General features: G+C 35.0%; 1 protein-coding gene across 8 annotated transcripts in view; it reads right to left on the bottom strand.

The window, feature by feature from the left end:
• Positions 1-3098: 3098 nt before the first annotated feature.
• SLC4A7 (solute carrier family 4 member 7) overlaps positions 3099-21880 on the bottom strand; it is an 85149-nt gene continuing 66367 nt past the window's right edge. For 5 of the 8 annotated variants that reach the window (XM_060781891.2, XM_060781893.2, XM_060781894.2 and 2 more), the window contains 10 exons: positions 21390-21551; positions 19883-19996; positions 18704-18865; positions 17867-18118; positions 15202-15270; positions 14276-14449; positions 13974-14105; positions 12711-12811; positions 10643-10750; positions 3099-9068 (listed from right to left, as the gene is read on the bottom strand). In XM_060781891.2, coding sequence (XP_060637874.1) covers positions 8987-9068; positions 10643-10750; positions 12711-12811; positions 13974-14105; positions 14276-14449; positions 15202-15270; positions 17867-18118; positions 18704-18865; positions 19883-19996; positions 21390-21551 — 1356 coding nt within the window. In that variant the 3' untranslated portion in view covers positions 3099-8986. The remainder of the gene's footprint in view (positions 9069-10642; positions 10751-12710; positions 12812-13973; positions 14106-14275; positions 14450-15201; positions 15271-17866; positions 18119-18703; positions 18866-19882; positions 19997-21389; positions 21552-21880) is intronic. The other 3 variants (XM_067470225.1, XM_067470226.1, XM_067470227.1) reach the window with 1 other exon arrangement.

Here is a 21880-nt window from a genome sequence, read left to right as displayed (position 1 = left end):
ATGCAACCTAAGGTGTTGCTTTATTCAAGTGACATATTATACACTTCTATGGGTCAAATGTATAATACTATACCCCATGGAAACTAGTCTGAGGGGTGTACTCTAGAGCCAGAACATAACTGGAATGAAAGCCAAGGTCAGGAATATAACAGGATTTCTGGATCTGACCAAAGCCATAACTAACCAGCTAGAGCCATATCGAATGGCACCAAGCAGGACTTGAATGTGACTGGAAGTGGCTGCTGAAAAACTCACAAATAGCATGGTTGGTCGTACTGTCCATAAATATGTTTAATTTCCCTATAAAATCAGCCCGGCTGGTGTTTACCAAATACTATGTAAATTCTGTAAGTTTTACGATTCTCTGTGTATCCTTTTCAGATTGACAATCTCTTTCATCTTTGCAGTGATGCAAACTAGACTGCATTCTAAGAGTGCCTCTGCACTATAGAATTAATGCAATTTGACACTGCCATGATTCAATGGTTTTGAATTATGAAAGTTGTAATTTTATAAAGTCTTTTGCCTTCTCTGCCAAAGAATGCTGGTGCTTTGCCAAACTACAAATCCCAGGATTCCACAACACTGAGCCATGGAAGTTAAAGTGGTGTCAAGCTGCATTAATTCTATAGTGTAAATGCAACCCCAAGACTGGTCACGCCATGTATTCAAGTTAAGGTGCCCTCATACTAATGGTTTCGTTTTCTATTCAGTTTTTTAAAAGTTCGTTTATTATCTAGACTGTATCTTCATTTCCTGAGGAATGAGTATCATACCTTGGGGGTGTGAGTGTGTGTGTAGTCATATTATGCCTTCTTCTGTGATCCCCAAGAGCAGCTCATATTCTGCTGCCATGTACCAACAGGCACCATCTGCTCAGCTCTCAGTTTCTCCAGGTCCTGCCTTCAGTCCAGCAACAAATATCTTCTATGGGACATACAGTGAAATATTAACCCCCTCCCTGCAGGAGCAGTCCCTTTGGTTCTTCAGCAGCTCTTTCTGTGCCGAATGACCATTGTAAAAAGCACAGGGATGGGCAATTCCAAGGATTCAGCCTTCCACTGGGCCTTGGAAGGCGGTGCCATGACCATTTGGGGTTGAAACTGTACTTGCTAAAAATAATACCCCATATTCTCTACAGGGTTAGATAAATGTTTCTCATGGGCCTAAAGTAACTCAGGGCTGTAGGAAGACATGAAAAAATGTGTCCCCCCCCCCCCCCAAAGTTTTGAGGAAGGAAAATCCTATTGTTTAATGTAGGTTTCATATTTCCAAGACAATTCTCTAGTTTGTGAAATGTGGGGTATAAACATTTGAAAGGTCAGATTCTCTTAGCAAAAGTCAACACAACCAATTTTGCAGTGTTCATTGTACTCGTTTCAATGTACATGTCTCTTTCTATGCAATTTCATTTGCTTTTTCATTGGAACAGTCAGCTATCAATGGACAACCATACACTTATTGCTTATTTGATTATTAGGAAGGTGCCCTGTTCAGGTGTGTATCTCTCAAAATGTATTTGTCATAAATATGGGATGGCCTAACCTGTTGATACCATTGTCTTGTCTCATTTTTATTTTGGAATTAGTGGCACCTAAGTCACTATTTTACCACTGGGTATTGCTGTAAAGAATCCAGATACTTCCATTCTATTTGTTTCTCACCTCCAATTCTTCTCCTCCCAATGTTTTATTCCCACAAAGCATGTTCCATTTTTACGTAAGTATTCTATTGAATTATTCTATTGGAGCAAATATTTTCCCTTTTAGTTTTGTTTCTAGGGCCCTTCCAGACAGGATCTATATCCCAGGATCCGATACCAGGTTTTCTGTTTATCCCAGATTATCTGACAGTGGGGATTCATATTATCCAGTTTAATGCATAAAACCTGGGATCAGATCCTGGGATATAGGTAGTAAGTACTGTCTGGAAGGAGCCTCTGTCTTCCTTGTCCTAGTATATGCCATGGCCAGCGACATGCCATGGTCAGCGACATAAAATAAATTAATAAAAGTGGAAGGAGGCTTGCAGACCAGATTCTGGATGAAAATTTGATTGATGCCATACATTATATATGATGGCAACAAAAATATATTTGAATGAGTAACTATTTACATGTTGAAAACCATTGTTCCTGCAATTACTCATCATCTTTAAATGCTATTCATTCAGTCTAGTGGTATTCATTATGGTAATTAAGCGAAATAGTTTCAATTGCAGCATTTCTACATGAAAAAGAGATGGAATGTGCAATACTTTTCTTTTTTTGCTTTTTACTGCTTTCAAAATCTCAGTAAACTCTGCTTGGCAGTATAATATAAAAGAGATTTTTCTTTTGTACGTCTAACATTTCCCTTCTTGCCTTTTCACAAGTCCAATGACACAGGAAGATACTAGAGCAGAATGTGGGAACAAACATTTCAGTTTGCACCATGAAACAATATTATACTAGCACCTCAACAGCCATAGAAGAAATGCCAGTTTCTTAAGTTTTTTTCCACTATGTGCATAACCAACAAATGGAATTTTGGATGAGAGTATAAGAGTTTTATGAACTATGCACATATTACAACTGGCAACAGCACTATAAAAAGAGGTTGAACATTACAGTCAGGTTAACCTACTTCCTGTCCATCAGTATACGTTGTGTCTATTGGAAGGCATTCCACTCTTTAGATCAGTGGGCCGCAAAGACAAAAATCTGGTCTGCAAACCTCCTTCCTCTTTTATTTATTTATTTTATGTCGCTGACTACGGCATGTCGCTGGCCATGGCATATGCTCTATATCAGAAACTAGAGCTGATGTGGTCTAGCCAATGCAATTTTCTGAATCGGCATCCCAAACAGAATCATTTTTCTATTTTCCCTGCTCACTATCATTGTGCTGTGTAATATTATAGTAAAACTACTATGATGTAGAATCACTGTATTTCATGCCCTTTATTTGCTGGTTGAGCAATTATTCAAACAGGAATTTCATTCTGATTTGGCATGTCTAGAGAAATGTGAAAAAATATCATTTTTCTTCATTTACAGCAGTATACTTAATCCTGCAAAGCAATGTACTATATTAGAAATTAGAGATTAATTAGAACTGTTCAAGTCAGTGTATTTTATTGCTTTTTTGTCAACATTTTAATACATTACAAAAAATAGTTTTTGCAACTGTCATTAACAAATTATAAAGGCTGAATTTTGCATGTTACATATTAGAGAAAAAATTGTCACCATATAAAATAATAAAATATTGTTTCCACATCTGAAGCAGTATTAACTTGCTCTAGATTTTATTATAAAATAAAGTCTTATGCATAATTAGAAAATTGTCATAAAAATTGGAATAAAGTGTAGAATTACACCTCAAATCAAGGTACAGATTTTTGTTCAATTAGATGTCCTGAACCCTGGAAGACATACTTACAAAATAAAACATTGAGAACAAAATATTAAAGGATTTGTCTCCTTGTAATAAATTCCATTATAAAAACCTGGCTATTAAATAAGTTACTCCAAGACTGCCAAATAGTGACAATATGTACTAAATATGAAAATCTTTATTTTTACACCAATTATTGTAATCATTTCCTATAATTGACTAGTTTACTCGAAAGTTATAAAATAAAAAATTCAAATGGTAAAATTACAAGACAAATATTATATATTCAGAGTACAAGTACATATAGACACAACTATGTGTCTATAAATCCACTAAATTAAATGTTTATTCACAATATTTGTACTGTATTAGGTAATGGATTGCGCCTATGTCATTACCTAATTCTAAAAACATTAAATTACTGACCAAACTTAACAAAAGCAAAATACATTCAGTATGTTACACTAATGATCAACAAACAAATTGGTGACTTCAAGACATTCCATTTACAAAACATATGTATAATACAAACCATTTTAAACAATGCAGACCAGTGCATTTTTATAATGCATTAAATCTATGCATGATATTTTACACGTGTAACTTACCTTTACAAATGACACATTTTATAAGTCTATTGTACATATGGGTCAATACATTTGGGAAAAAGGGGGGAAATACAATGTTCTGTTGGGTGCTACGTGATTGACATGCTTTGTACACTACTTAGAACAGTTTTTGTTGATTCTCTCAATAATCTGGAATAACGTGCCTTACATAGTTTGCCATATGAAACACTGTAAGAACAGTGTTGTGAGCAATTTGTGCATATCTATAGCACAGTTCTTCAGGTTCCTACATCAAAAAGCATGTATTATATTTTTGTATTCTAAATGTGATACTAAAAAAATTACAGAAGATGCCTACATCATATTAAAATCCTTCTTGTAAAACAGTTTAAATATTCTTTAAGAAATCAGAAAAAGCATATTTCCTTTGAGGGAAAATACGGATACTTGCAGTTAACTAGGAATGCTTTCAGATAAGGCTTTTAATTGTGCATTCACTCATAGATAGATTTGCACAGAGATCTAGAAATCAATGGCTGAGATCCAGTATGTTGGCGAAACATTTTCTGCCAGCACATGTATGCTGTTATGTGGGTTGGATGGTGCTCCTCTTTCCCACTTCTTCCTAGGTATGCCAAAACAGCTTCCTTTCATAACCATCTCCATCCTCTTGGCCACTAACCTGCTAATGTGAGGATGCTTAGGAGGACGAAGGAGTAGCCTGTGTCCCGAGGAACATCCTAGATGTGCAAGAGCAGCTGAAAAATGTCTGGCTGAATCCCTGTGGACAGTCAGTGGCCAGAGGATACACTTGAATTTGTGAGTACCCCAGCTACTGTTGAATGGCCAGGGCAGAGAGCACTGTGGATATCTTCTTCCACAATGTTAGAATACATGTATACACAGACATACATTTGGATATGTCACCAAGAGGATTCTAGAATATGTCTTTTTGTCAATTTGCCCTTCCCAATTTTTTTCTTCCACACACAAAAAAATTGGAGGATGAAGACATAGAATAGCTACACAATGCCTTTTGATTAGCAACATGAGGAGCCCTCTGTCCAGAAGCACCCTAGTTTATTACCCAGGAGGCAATCAAGGCATCTAAAAAAGTGCTCAGCTATTTATTCTAAGTTTAATGCAAACATACTGGCTATAAATTAGGGTTCACCACAAGGTGAATCAGTGCACAGTAAATTTATTCATTTACACCTTTTAAGGCAACATTTGTATATACGTACAGTAGAACCTATTCCCTTCACTATTTTACTTTAATACTATCATATTTAACTAGAGATGAGGAAATAATATTTATATAAAATAAAAAATAAGCAGTAGATTAAACCTAAGGTACCACTAGGGTGTTCAGCACGTCACCAGAATTTGACAATCAAAGAAATTAAAATGTTTAACAAGACACTAATAACCAGCACTGGAGTAAGTTAACTGTCAACTACAATATGAGTCAGGGTATTTCTGGCACTGGAAAATATTTTTATATAATTAAAATAAATATTGTGGTTCTAAATAAATTTCAGATCTTCATTTAAATTACCCAAATTGTGAACCCTTTGGCACTGAAAAGTATGAATGAACTGTTCAGCATTATGGAAGTCTATACTCTGAAAACAAAGGATTATAGTTCAAGGCAATCTGTTTGGGTCTTTGCAAATTACTATGCACAGCTTTGAATACAAAAATCTGCGAGTGATACAAGATGAGGATAAACAACTTACATAAGAGTAAAAGATACTAGAAATTACGGTTTTCTCTTGGTCAAAATTTTGAAATGTTATTGCAAAAAACACAGGTCAAACATTTGTAAGACGAGGATGGGTGATAGATGATCATGATTTTCAAATATACAAAGTGCATATTTCTTGAAAACTAAGGCACAAACTATCAAACACCTAGGAATGAAAATAACAGCTCTACCGTTCCCAAAATTTCACATTGATGCTAACTAGAATGAAATGTTGATGATCAGAAACCAGCTTTCAGTCTAACATGGTTACCCAACCAGCTACATAAGACTCCTGATTTAAACACTTTTGTGAGCTCACTAAGCACCATTTTTGACAATGAAAGTTAAAATTTCAAAATGTGTGTAGTAGGCCCCTGTATCTGTGGGAACAATATCCATAGTTCCAGTGTTCACATTTACCATAAGATGTCCTTGGGCATTTTCAAGGTCCTCCAGTGTGACTCCCATGATATTCTTGGGCTAGAAGTCAATTTCAATACAATTTGCTATTATCAATGGTTTCACACTGGTAATAGCAAATGTATAATCCATGGATATAGAGGTGTTACTGTATAAGCACTTTATGTTCTCACTTTTTTTAGTTCAAATCTGCACTTGCTTGAACTGTATGCTGAAAAATCTGCTTTTACACTGCAAACCTTTTAAAAAAATGTGCCTTAACGGCCAGTTGCAGTTGAAGGACCTTCAATTTTAAAACCACACCATTAGCCGAGCAACAGGGATAACATAAATGATACACCCGTTTCATAATCCTAGTGAAACACTATATGAGATTCCGGAGACTGCCCAAATAAGAGAGAGAAGTATTTTTTCTGTTAGATTTCAGGGAGTGTCAACATTTTTACTTTTGTTGTTGTTAAAATGCTGTGGTTTTCATACTAATAGCATTCTTTCTCAACAGCAATTGGTGAAGTGGTTCCATGGTAGACCTTACCGAATGCCTGGCAATCACCAGGATGGGGAAAAAACATACTGGAAAATATGCATGTGCATTGGTGCTTCCAGTTTGAACAGTGCTGACCCTCCTCAACTATCACTTCTCCTTCCCCATCTCTGACAATGGTGGCAGCTAGTGATTTCTGCCAGTGAACTACTTCCTTGGCTATTATAAATATTATCTTTAGAGAAAATGATGAAAGTTGAAGCTGGCATATTGATACTATTCAGCCATAGTTAAAAGTGTAAAAGCCACCATTAACTTCAATGAGACAAATACTTTATTACTTCATTCTGTCACTGCACTATATGGGGAGCTTAAGTGAATAACACTGGCTAGATGAAATCCTAATGCACCCAGAAAATTGACTTGAGTAAGAGAATAAAACAATATGTTTTGAAAATAGATGATCCCTCCCATTTTAATATGCCCTTTATGTACTGTTTAATACTACAGTGTATCATTCTGAAGAAGTACAAATTATATATTCATTTAGAACTTACTGATGTAAATGGAAACACACTTAAGCTTCACACAGAGAGTGCTTTATCCAGTTCCCATTCCCCTCTTCAGCCCCAGAGTCCAATGTGGAATCAGATCATGAAGTCCAAGTAAAAAGTAACTAAGAGAAAACTTGCCATGCCTTTTCCTCCAGTACCACCAATGGTTCACTGAACACCAGTTATTTTATCATTACTGCCCAAATAAAAAAGGGGTACTATGTACATTAGTTGGCATTCTCATGATAACTCATTAATGAAAAGTCAGTAAAGTCTATTTAATTGCTTAGCAGATAATAAAATGTGGGTTATTAAAATTAACAAAATAGAAAGTGGATGAAAATGGATTTATAAAAAGAGTATTTTTGAAGTATTCAAGGAGAAAATCAACAGTGAGACTATAACTATAAGAACATGGTGGATGTAACTAACAATGGTTATTTTATTTTTCATGGTATTTTTATTCACAAAATGGAAAAAATGAATAAAAATAATGTTTAAAATCTAATATATACAACTTCACATAAAATTCTTACATTCCCAGAATAACAAAAAAGTTATCACAATTCAGTGTTAATTATAGCTCCAATTCAGGGCCATTCTTAGTATGTATGGGATTCTGACAGACGCAGAACTCCGGCCCAAGGAAGGATTCACCAATTTCAATATTGGGGATCGCTTCAAATGCAGATTTCCAACATCAAAGAAGCACTGTATACATAGCAGAACTGTAGGATTTAAAATCAAAATTCATTCTGTTTTCTTCCATTGGACTTGTTTCCATTTATGATTACTCTGCAAGTTCCAGTCACTGCAACTTAAAATAAACTTCAGTTCCAAACATAGTAGCATTAGGTCAGATGTTCAATTATATGCCTTATGGATTAATTGTTAGTATAAAATATTTAAATAACCATTTGACATTAAAGTATCTCCCTTACTAAAGAAGGAATTTTGGACTGCACAGTTAGAGTTTAGGATCTTATACTACATTCAAAAATACTTGACCTAATTTCATACTCTAAATAAAATATGCAAGAGAACCCAGAATACAATCAAGATGTGAAGGTGTAACTAAAAACAGAACCATGTTTACAATTTAGAAAAAGGTACATTTGTGTCCCAATCCACATCCCAGAATTAGTGACCTTTCTTAATTTATCACACTGGACACAGTTTAATCTATCTACTAATATGCAATATGAAGAGGAAAGCCTGAGAACATATCACGGAATGAGAACTATTAGGCGACGGACTAGGAATTAATACTGAAAATTAAACCTTAGATTGGAACGTATTTTCTTTTTGAAGTGACAATGGAACACAGAGCTAATTTATGATTTCAGAAATGGATCCCTACAAATGTAAAATATATCACCCCTAAAAATAACATAATGAAATGAGAAAGGGGTTTAAAAAATGCAATCATTCACAAAATGGCACTTTTGGATATTTGTTCCATGGAAATGGAGACACATAACATTTTGCAAAAACCCAAACAGTAATTGCCTGAAAAGAGGTCATACATACTGCAATAAATTATATTGTTAAAAAACAGCTACATACTCAAAATGTATACATAATGGAGACCAATAATTTACATTTAAAGATGATTTGACATGTACTGGTAACTAAAAGCAATTTTAATTTTCCTGTTAAAAAGGAAATAACTATTCCATTAAAATAAATACTTCTCAAGTGATTGCCACTTATTATCTGAAACATTTGTTGCTTCATCTACATCATCTAGAGTTCATCTTCAGTACTCAAGAGAAGCTTCAAAGTCACCTTCTTACAGTATATCCTATAAAATGATATATATCCCTTGTTTGCTTCTATAATGAGGTTTCAGCATCTACATACTTTGTTTCTGGTGTCTTTTCAATTTCTATTTTCACAGTCTCTTCTTTTTCAGAGCTGTTAAGAATAATCCACAAAGTTAGAGAGGTATGAATACATAGAATAGTCAAATAGCATTTGGATTTATTCCATACATATTATAATGCTTGTTATTAATATGTATGGGACACACACATGCACACATTTCCCAATGAACACAGTTTCAGAGCCTATAACACACCAGCTAAATTTGGCCCTAAAACAAATTACTGTATTTATTTGAATCTAACACTCACATTTTGGGGACTAAATTACATTATCAAAATTAGGGTGCGCATTAGATTCACGTAATACGGTAATCTTAGTGGTAAGCCCAAACCAAGGGGGAAGCTGCTTCAGGAGCACCTGGAGCTTCTATTTGAGGATGTAATCTGTAATTTCATTGTCATAGCTCAATTCTATGTAATACTTGAATTTGTAGTTTGGAGAGACACCCGTACCCTTTGCAGAGGAGGTACAAGGCCTTGGAAAACTACAGCCCCCATGACTCCATAGAATTGAACAAAGACAGTTAAATGGGTTCATTCTACAGCACAGACGCACCCCAAGGTTTCTTTACAATTGCGGAAAGTTTTGGTGTTTCAACATAATTGATTTTAAAGAAGGAATTCTAAGCAGGCAACTGTAATGGGCATTTTACAAAGAGTGCGCCTTTTGCTGCTGTGCATTACATTCGCCAGCAAAAATAATGTTTGGGTTTCAGGGTTTTGAAAATTGAGGTACATATTAGATTCAATGGTGTATTACACTAAAGTAATTACAGTACTTTGATCCAAGTTGTTTTCCCCCCACTAGAATTCAATTCAGGATTTAAACTCTAATACATAGTCATTTTAGCTTTCTCATGTATAGAAGCATGTAGAATGTGTACAAATGGAATTGAAATAATAATTATTTAGTTTGCACACTTATTAAAGAATAAGTCCCACTCAATTTAATGAGACTACCTTTTGAGTAGATCTTAATAGGATTCTACATCCTATTAGATAATGGGTTAAATCTAATTCTGGGTACTAGAGTATATTCACTGAATGAACGGGATTAGCATATATACATCTGTATAAATTTTTTAAAAATTATTTTAAAAGTTCCCAAAAAAAACATGGATTTATTTATCCACATGTCAATGTTGGAAATGCACTTTGGGTACTTGATGTGGAGAAGCAACAACAGCTGTTTTAATAGAGACTGTGTAAGCCTTGGAAGGCATGGTAGTCTTGCTGCAAGCCTAGCAAAACTTGCAGAGAGACTAAGTTCCTACTTAAAATGGCTCTACTCCACCTCAAGCATCCAAGATGGCATGGGCCATCACAAAATCCATAGTTTTGGTTCCCAAGCCTGCCAGACTTATACAAAAGTATATATGGTAACTCAAAGCACTAGTTTACTATTCTTGGAATCTGCTTCTTAAGTTTAGAAACCAGTACTCATCTTCTGTTGCCCTACCTGTCTTAATTTCCCCCACATTTTCACTGTTCAAGTGGCAAATACAGAAATTTCATTGTGTATTCAAGGTATAAATGCAGACCAAATAATTTCAACAACACAACACATAAAAGCAGAATCAGAAAGTGTGAGTAATTATAGGCTACCTCAAGTTAGATCTTGCTACTTTGGCATTCTCTGTGTTCATGGAAAGAGCCTTCCACTGTGCAGTTTTGGCCATTTCATCTGATATGTTTACAACAGAAGGATCAACACTAAACAACAAACACACCATGATTAGTACTCCGTGCCTTGCAATAGCATTAATATCATGCTCTTTAGATCATTTGAGCCTTAGGTTTTCTATTTACACAGCCACTAGTGTCATGCTATATGAAATACTACATTATGATCCTATATTAATAAGTGTAAGGATTACAGTCTGATATTAGTTCTGAGCCTGCTGGCTTCTAAGGATCTGAACATTGATACTTCCAACATTTCTCATTTGGATTAAATGAAGAGTCAAAAGCCTTTAGCAAGATTGGCTGTTTATCTTCTCTATTTTCTTATCTTAAGTATGTCAGACCATTTTAAGCAATACTTTATAAAGTCATTTCAGCATACAAAGTCTTTAAACAGATTCCCAATAAACCAAAGGATAGTTCTTCACTGTTTACTTAACTGTGACACACTTTTAAAATCTATCCTAATAATTTACTATTTTTTAAAAAAAGAATAGCATGTGTTTTGTTTTAAAGAAAACCTGTTGAGTACATATGAGAAAATTCTTAAGACAAACTCCTAATTTATATGGCAAGCTGTGAGATAAACTAAGTACTACAGCTTTATTAGCTTATGTATGCTAAATGAAACAAAGCAAAATATGTATATATGTTAATTTCAGCATACTGTATATATTCATGTATAAGTTGATCTCTCGCATACATTAAGGGGAGCTTTGGGGGGAGGCAAAATTATGGATTTTTATATGACCCATGGATAAGTCGAGGGTCATTCTGAAGAAGGGAAAGCATCAATGCTGTGTCACGGGGCTAGCCATCACCGGACACTACTGAAATGTTCACATCCAAACATTCAAAAAGGTCAGAAGCAACACCATGGCCAAGAATGTTGAGGGGTTCAGTGCTTTTTAGGTTCTTTCAGGACATATTAATCTCTCGTCTTTCACCATTCTACACCAAGAAGGAGATAGTTCCTTATTAAGAATATATAAGAATTAAGATACAATATCCACATTTACCTTTGGCTATGTTGGCCTAGATTTTTGGGTTGATATTTTAACTAAAATTTCTAGACTTATACATGAATATATAGGGTAGGTGATGGGATGGAAAACCGGGGGTAGGGGGTGGGCAGTTAGCCACATCTTTCTCATAACTAAGAGGAGAAAAAGGAATGAATTGAGAATAGAGTTTGCTTCCATTAGTAGACAACCGATGGTACACGTTTTGTATCTTTCGGGCTACCTGTTAATCTTTCACCATACTCTTCCTGCAAAAGTATCCTTATTTATGCAACATTTATGCAACCCAATTTCATTTAATCTACAAACCACAAAACATTATCTGACTCTTCCAGCAATTAACTTGATAATATAACAAAGACCAACTAGAAAATTAATTTTACACAAATTTTACATTTCCCCATGTTCACAGGACAAAAGGTTCGTGTTTTTAGGTTTAAGCATCTTTTGAGTTAATAATGAATGAGACTTAAAATATTTTGTCTGGCCTATAGTAGCTGGTAAATATACAGCTCAGTTCAACTTCTATTTAGTATATTCAATGCTTTTTATATTAGCCATGCACAGCAACACACTACACAGAACTGACCAAAAATACTTCTTCTCCCTGAGAACAGCTGGTTGAAAGTGAGTCCACTGATCTGTTCAAAATGGTCACATAAGTGAGTTGGGTGCAATTTAATACAGACACATATAGCTGTATTATAGATACAAAGAGGACTCAATTTTTTCTGTAGTAGTTGTTGTTTACAGCTATCATACTGGCTTGACTTATGACAACCCTCTGAATGAGGGATCTCCACGGCCATCAACAACCCTACTCAAGCCTTGCAAACTCATTCTCAAGTCGGTAAATTCCAAATGTATTTGTCAGTGGCCGGACAAAATTGTTAGAATGTATTATTAACTGTCCTGAATACACAACTATGTAACAAAATAACAATAATGGAATCAATTATATGTCACACCTGTATTTTAGAGCTTTCACAGGAATCTGTAATACATCGCCTCTTTCAAATGGAAGGTGTACAGTTTCACTGTCCACGGTTTGAAACATTCGTTCAGCTTCCTGAAAGTTACACATTATCCAATAGATATTTAAGAAACTATTTTAAAGTATAAGGACAAAGGTTTTCAATACAGTTCTCTTACTATATTTTGGCTACTCTCACAACGGTATTAAACCCTTCCCCCCTGATATCTGGGCATAGAGTAGATGGTTATCTAAAAAATTAAGACACCAACAATGAAACAAGACTCACTTTCTGGAAGCTATGCCCAATACCATCAGACAACCATTTTTCAATTCTTAGTTGAACTTCAATAAAAGTACTCAGTGCAGTGCAGCTTCTGCCAATTCATTGCCAGTTCAGCAACCCAACCTAGTTAGACATCTAATAGAAATCCTATTTGAAAGACCCATGGGACAATCCTTCCACTTTTCTTCTCCCAACACTTTGGACACCTACACAAATGATGGGTGATAAATTATAAAACAAGCAAAACTGTGGATTTTTTCCCCAGATTGAAGTATCACTATATGGCACTCATCTAAAGAAAGCTTCCCCACAGCACATGTATTTTCTGTGCTTACAAAATCTTGTAGAATCTCAGAAGGTTCTACATGGACATCATACAGAAAGGATGGAATCCAAAGTACTATAGTCAGTGGTCTGCTAATGGACAGGGACATTTCATTCTCTTTCTAGTGATAGCCTCCCTGTGCTCTGAAGCCCATGCTTAAAGGGGAAGTACTAATAAGAACTTACAGATGCCCAGATTTCACATACAGGGTTAGTCAAAATGCATAGGCCAATAAGCCATTCAATTGAATGGCTTATTGGCCTATGCATTTTGACTAACCCTGTATATTGAAACAATTTTAGTGAGCTCCAAATTTAAAAAGTAAGAATGTAATTCTCATATATTTTCTCTCTCAAACCAATCAGACTGCTAACAATCATTCCTCATTCTATGTTTCCAGACACATAATACAAGTGTTGCAAGACTAGGCAAGCAAGTAATCATGAGAATAGAAACATTAGATTGGATCCAGATTTAGTCATAATTACTTCTGATCCATTAAAATCAATGGAACCTGTTAGCCTTATCTAATTTATCCCACCATTTTTAATGTGTCTACTTTAAGCATGAACAAATCTGAATCCAACACAGACTTTCACAGAACACTATTGGAAATTATTTTAGATATAAATTAATATTAAGTGCACCTCCTTTGCTTTTTTCTTTTTGTCATCTTCCTTCTTCTTCTTACTTTCTGGCATAAGATCATCAAGCCAACTGAGCTCCCGTTTGGTGAAGCACAAATCCATAAGTTTGCGAATGAAAACAAGAGCTAAAACCTTTAAAACAATGTTTTAAATGACATCAATCACAGAGAGATCTGAAGACTAGTGAAAATGCAGCAACAACAATAATATAGGTTGAGTTATATGAATAAAAAAAGATTTGACATTGCTGCACATTTTCAAATTGTGCATAACATTCCAAAGAAACTTGAATTGCAGCTTACCATCATGGGAAAAACAACAGCAGCAGCAGATGCTTTAATTGCCCACAGAAGTACAAGGCAGGTAAGCTGAACTACTGTAAATATGTGGACCTTCCAGAGTGGTACATAACGCAGATAGATCAAGTCTGGCTGATGTTTGGCAGGCATTCCAAACAATTTGATACGGTCAAAAAACTGAAAAAGAATTAAACATTTTTCCCATGGTAAATTTATAGAATAAAGATGAATTGTAAATATAAATGGATAGAACTACAATGTATACAAGGTTGCTCAGTTGAGTAATTTAAATACTTTCTCAGATTAACAATGGTGAAAAATTTAAACTTAGAAGAATTGCAACTCATGACAGCTACAAAAAAATCCCCTTATTCCTAAAGATGAACAATGTCTGAGTTAGTAAATGTTAAAATAATATTTCAAGGAAGAAGGGACAATTCTTCTCATTCACAAGTTACATCCAGTATTTCCTATTTAACTTGGCTCTTGGAAGTTGGAGGAAACTTCTTGTTGTGTATCCAAATCACTTCTAACTTACCTTTACCCCAAAGTGAACCATTCATAGATTTTTCTTAGTCAAATTTATTCAGAAGTTTGCCAATGCCTTTCTCTGAGACTGAGTGAGACTTGTCTGAGGTTACCCCACTGGCTTTCTATGGTGGGATAAGAATTCAAATATGGGTTTCCTGGAATCCTAGTTTAATACTAAATCATTACACCATGCTGATTCTGTGGAAGAAAAGAAGTTCTCTCCCATTCCTCACCATCTTTAATCTTCCCTCAAAATTCTCATTTCTACCAATTTCTCATTACATATTGCTACATGCTATATAGTCCCCAAGGTCCTCCAACCCTAAGAGGAGGTAGGATAACCAAATCATATGTATTATACAATATTCCTTCAGAACCTGTATAATAAAAGTACTTGCCTGGATGCCTTTTAGTGAGGATGCGCCCATATAAAGAAAGACACCATACAAAACTGGCATTGGAATAAACTGTGGAGAAACCATAAAATTAAAACACAAATTAATCAATAAGAAATGTAAAACATAAAACATGCAAAACACAAAATAAAAATTTCTCAGGTTAGGCTACTTTATTCAAAAATTAACAGAGAATTCAGCAACATGACATGCCTTTTTAAATTAGATATGGAAATATACTTCCAACTGATTTTTATTGAACTTAGGAGGAAACATAATCTATTAATAACATATATTAATAGATTAAACACTATATATATATATATATATATATATATATATATGCATAAAAATATGAACAAATGTAAGATCAAGTAAATAGAACTATTCCCCTACCTTCTTGAGCATTTTATTATCCTTATATAAGGGATAACTAAATGTTTCACACAAATGATTATAATACAAACTACAGTAGTTTCCTTTGTTACGAAAGAGTAACAGGGACCTCCAGATGTTTTGGGCAACTATCACGATTACTGAGAAGTATATGGTTTTCTCAGCCCTGGTGGATAGTGTTACTCCCACATCTCTAGAAATTGTAAACTCTGTATTAAAGGAAAGACATTTTGGGTCAACCTAGAGAAATATGTTGAAAACAACTGGTCTCAAAAGTGGCCTTAAAACTTCAGAATTAAAGCAAATTTAGGACTAAGACTTATACTTATGATAACTTACCAAGTTTAGTACAAATCAGTTTTATTGCCTTAAGAGGTCTAGAGAAAACCCCCACAAAGTTAGCATGTGTGGAAATATGGACTTTTTCCCTGGAGAAAAGGTGTATGGGTCATATTTTGGTCGATAAGACTACAGTAAACCATCCTGGCTTCTTCTACCACTACCTGAGTACGATTTAGAGCCTCTGAGGAAGACACAAACACCCTAGTACAGCTCCATTTTCACTTGATGCCTATGGATGGTGAGGATATCCCTCCTTGTTCCAAGGTCTCAGAGGACGAAAGAGTAGCCAGGCACAGTACCATTACACCTGACTCAGAAGCTAAATGAGAGGCCCTCTTTTTATTATAATGACCACTGCTCTAGCCTAGAAGGGAAAGAAGAGCAGCAGGCACAGATTCATTATGACTTGGCCCTATGGTAATGGAGTGAGTCTCACACACTTACTTTATATTTCAGCTGCCGTTGCTCTAGCCACTGAGGGACAGAAGTGCAGCCAGAAACTACTGGACTTCCAATGACAATGTAAGGAACTTCAACTTCAGGCCTTGGCAGGTTCATAATCTCTATATGCATACTTAAAGGAACTTTCCTAATTCATACTTAGTTGTTGGTGAGCAAGCTTTGTCTCAAAATCTAACCATTATTTCAATGAAAAATAAAGTACCCTAATTTTTTCAACAAGGTTTGGAAGTCTACACCTCAAAGAGCAGATTCTGCATTCACAGCTTGAAAATAGTATTCACCTCTCAAATTAAAAAAAATCAAAACTTAATGTTGCCATTTTTATAAGGGGCATCATTTTATTATGTCATTGCATATAATGGGACTTGGACATCCATGGATTGTGGGATCCACAGAAGGTCCTAGACCAGTAGTTCTCAATCTGCGGGTCCCCAGATGTTTTGGCCTACAACTCCAAGAAGTCCCAGCCAGTTTACCAGCTGTTAGGATTTCTGGGAGTTAAAGGCCAAAAATCTGGGGACTCATAGGTTGAGAACCACTGTTCTAGACCAAAACTCTGGATACCAAGGGCTCACTGTACTACCATTAAGGAAGGAGAAGCAGTCTTAATTTTCATACAATTTAGTGGAGCCCTGGATGGTGCAATAGGATAAACCCTTGTGCCGGCAGGACTGAAGACCGACAGGTTGGAGGTTCGAATTCGAGGAGAGCGAAGATGAGCTCCCTCTGTCAGCTCCAGCTCCCCACGAGGGGACATGAGAGAAGCCTCCCACAAGAATGGTAAAACATCAAAACATCTAGGCATCCCTTGGGCAACATCCTTGCAGACAGCCAATTCTCTCACACCAGAAGCAACTGGCAGTTTCTCAAGTCGCTCCTGACGTCAAAAAAAGTGGAGCCTATGTGTATCTTAATAAATTCAACAATTTTAACTGAAATGTGTTTAAAACTTTGTGACAAAAAACCTAACATTATTATTTGGGAAACAGAAGACGCCTCCCTTGAATAAGTAAAGTCTGTCATTTCAGTCATGATTACCTAAAATTTAGGATATTTAAGAGAATCATGCTGTTATATATTCCTGAATATTCTTATGCTAAAATAGAGATAATGCAAGTGTTCAATGTTATGATAAATGATCTCCCAGTTTGCTTTATCCAGAATGTTTCTTCTATTTTAGTCAGCAACATAGTAACTACAGATGAACTCTAGGCTGTATTTCAATTTGAAGGAGTCCAAACAAAAAAGAGTTTGTTGTTAGCTAAATATCATGACCAAATATTTTCTCTCATTCCACCCTCAAAGATGAAGAAACTGAAAAGTCAGACAGGTATAATTTTCTTTTCTGCACTACAACTTTCTGCTGAGCCAAGATCAACTCATTCAAGCTGAACCAATGAGAATTTTAAATCTGTTAACCAACATATTAAGCTTGCATGATTTTACATATGAAGGATTTCTAACTTACCTTTAACACAGAGGTCATGAAAACCGACATACCCATCAGAACAAAAATCATTAATCCTGTAACTCTTTGTTCACGAATTCCCAAGAACTTTGGTTGTTCTCCTGGAGCAGAACACTCCGATTCGACTTTTAAGCTGTTAACGTGGCTTATCGAAAGAACAGTTGCAGCCACAAACCAAGGCAAGCCCATGATAGAGCATATGCCCAGCATAATACCAACCATGAGCAAATCAAGATGATAGCCACAACCTTTCTGTGAAGTGAAACAGAAACAGTTTACATACCAATGAAATATTAAAACAAATACGTATTCTGTTAATGAAATCTTAGAAATTGCTATACAGACATTAATGTAAAAACACACACAATAAAACACACTCCAGCAGTGAAGGATTTTCAGAACAGTATGACCCCTGTATCTATGTGGGATATGTTCCTGCACTTCACATGGATACCCAAAACTATGGATTCAAGTGAACCCTATTGAAATGACTTCTGATCTAAATCTAAACTACCATCTAAGTAGACTTATCAGTAATTCCAAAGTTTATTATCTGCTCCCAGCCCTTTACATACTGCCTTTATAATGCACTATTTTTTCACTAACATTATCTCCTGTTTACCAGTCCTTTGACAGTCCCATAAATTTCATCCAGAATATGATTTAACTTATAAACAAATCGCTGATATGAATAAGTTGATTCCAATCTCTGTATGCTGAACATAAGATATTAACTGCCAAATTCACCCTTTTATACCTACACTAAGCATGCTGTGGTAGTATTGCAAAAAGTTAATTATCACATTTACAATAATAAAATGAAAAGGACATGTTCACCTTGAGTTTATGCTCTTTTCTGTTTATGATAACTGCTGTAATTTGCTGGTCCATAAAAATGAGAATGGTACAGAGTAAAGCAGGAAGTGCAGCTATCAGAAGTGTCCACCAAGGATTAGAACCTAGAGGATCTATAAGCCACCCCCGGTCATTTCGTGTAGGCTGCAAAAATGGAAATATATCAGAAAGAGTACTATTTGTTCCTTAGATTTCATTAAATAACACTTTGAATTACTGACTCTGTATGTATGCTGTTTTATATAGTTGCTATCACTTTCCACACACACACACACACACGCCCCTTTTTTTTTTAGAATACTTCAGGATGATTATCAGGAATTTATAAAATTAAGCAGAAGATATGTTCCATAGAACATGTAATTGACAAGCACATTTTCCCATTCTTGGCAATATACATGAAGACAAGAACAATGCTATATATTTCAGTTTGCTGCTAAGTAGTTTACTTCAATGCAAACCACCTGATGCTCTTCTGAAGTAGACTGGACAATAAATGAAAATGACCAACAGTTGATTCCTTCATATGGGAATAAGACTTCTGACAAATATACACATAATTCTGCTGCATGTAAAGATTGGAAGAAGGCTTCTACTGAAATGAAACACAAGTCTCCCCAACCTGATGCCTTCCAGATATTTCTATTATTCCTGAAAATTGAACATTCAAGCTAAGGCAGTTGGAGCACTAGACTCAGGAAGACTTGAGAATACAACAGAACAGTGAAATCCTTTATACACATGTACAAATGCCAATGATATTTAAGTCTGTTTAAATGTTTGCATATTTGTAGATTTTAAATTGTATTGAGATGCTTTTAATGTTAGCCACTTTGAGTCTCCTTGTGGAGAGAAAAAGTGGATTATTATTATTATTATTATTATTATTATTATTATTATTACAAATTGCTGTAGACATGAAAATTATCAAACAACATGAGGAAAACATGCTTTTTGTATTACAAGGGCATAAAATATGGGAGTCAAATCTGTCAGTCCCATTCTACCACTGTTCACTCTTGTCTAGAATCTTGAACAAACAAAATATTGCTTACAGCGGGACTTCTTAAACTTTCCCACTGCAGGTGATTCCAAAATCTGAGAGATGTATCCAAAGAATATACATCTAAAGTTACACTTAGAATTAATCTATTTGCTTACCTCAAATTTTTCAGGCACATGAAGTTTAGGAGAAGGAACTCCTACAAGATAATCTATGATAACCATGATCACGATTGTTAAAAATACAGCAAAGTCACTTATTGTAGAACGCACCTTTAAAAAAAAGAGTTGTGTGTTGTAAGATATTTTATTTCTTGCAAACTAAATGTTTATATTTACAGTGATAAGAATTTGTTCATTAACTCTGTAAATTGTGAGATTTATAATTATTTGGGTTCTGATGTATATATTAGTATTAATTTTAGAGCAAGCTAAAATACAAATCTTATTTCTTTGTCTAAAATATTACTACTAAAGACAAGGCTCTGCAATTAGCTTATTGACAAAAGTAAAGAGGTGGCTCCTAGTCAGGCAACAACAGTCACATAATGACTATGTTACTATCCAGCACTGTACAAAGCAGCATCTAATGAAACTGCCACAGCACATCTGAATTAAAATAACACTGACCTTTAACTAGAGTTAAAGGAATGTGAGCAGGTTTGAGGAACGTAAACCTGTGGCCTCCTCTCATTTTCCTCCTGAACTCTGGCCCCTCATTATCACTGAACAAAAATCTGACAAATGTTAATTAATGAAAACATTAGTAGCTACTGGTTCCAGTGTCAATGGGACCATAAATTTGCACCAAATTCTAGTCCAAGCTTTAAAGGAGCTATGCACAATGCCAAATCTATTTCAGGGGAACTATTTGTTACTTTAAAAAGCTCATTTACAGGTTGGACTAAAACTTAAAACAGATGCACAAATCCACTAAAATAGAAGCCATCACCTGACACTGAATTCAGTCCTTCTCAAGTTTTAAATGTTGCATTTGCAATATGATTTTAAAAGTGTTGCATTACATCTAGATTGGTATTTGAATAATTACTACTGGAATATTGGTTCAAATGTGTATCTGCCCCATGTAAGAGGAGCATAACATAAACTCTTAAGTTGAAACATTGGACTAAATCAATATTCTTTATTGTGTCTGAGATTTTATAGCTAAAGCATGAACTGCATAGGGCTGTCTTAGATGAGGAATTCTAACAGGTGGTTTTGTCAGTTCCTTATTCTAAAATATAGCCTACAGCAGAACTTCTTTAATTTTCTCACTCTGGACCCCTTTTGGTCTAATAATTATTTACATGACTCTGAGTATTTAGATATATCTACTAATTAAAAAAAAGCATTTGCAAGGCTTGCTAAACAGTCTGATTTTCTTTTTTATGAAGCACAGCTGAATCATCTTCTGCAGAGTAAATACAGTACAACAGATTTGTGTAAGTGTCTAAAATTGCCACAAGGTGAGGTTCAAAAAACTTCTTCTGGACCACAACATTGATCTAAGGTTCTCTACCTGTGGATCTCCAGGTGTTACAACTCCCAGAAATCCTAACAACTGGTAAACTGGCTGGGATTTCTGGGAGTTTTAAGACCTGGAGTTGAAACACCTGGGGATCCACAGGTTGACGCCCATGAAATTTATAATTATTATGATTACCTTAGTTGGAAAATAGCGTTTGGTCTTAAATTGCTTCAGGAAAGAGGAGAGGAAAAACGTTGTAAAGAATAAAATGACAGACCAAAAAAGGACATCTGGAAAATATGGACCATGGTGACCACATGCTGATCCAATGAATATTCCATGAAGATCATTACATCCCTGCAAATTAAGTTATATATAAAACACGTCTGTGTTATACTAAGTATTTTCAATTTTACAGTAAGATTTATGCCTTCTTTTTTATTTCCAGGCAACCATATTAATTATACATTATCTACAAATGTATAGGACAAGTTTAAATAAACGATATTGCAAAAGCTGTTTAGATTCAACAGATTATCACAAGAAACTTCCAGCTCAAAAAACTGTACAAGAAACAAAGTTATTGTATTGTTTTCATTTATCTGTCTTGTATTTTTTTACTTTCCTCAATTTTTCTTCACAGTTATTAAAAATATTTAAGGAAAATCATTTTGTTCTCCAATAAT

The sequence above is a fragment of the Anolis sagrei genome, chromosome 6 (assembly GCF_037176765.1).
Source record: "Anolis sagrei isolate rAnoSag1 chromosome 6, rAnoSag1.mat, whole genome shotgun sequence".
Lineage (NCBI taxonomy): Eukaryota > Metazoa > Chordata > Lepidosauria > Squamata > Dactyloidae > Anolis > Anolis sagrei.
The sequence above is the reverse complement of the archived record's forward strand: the minus strand, read 5'-3'. Positions and strand labels throughout refer to the sequence as shown.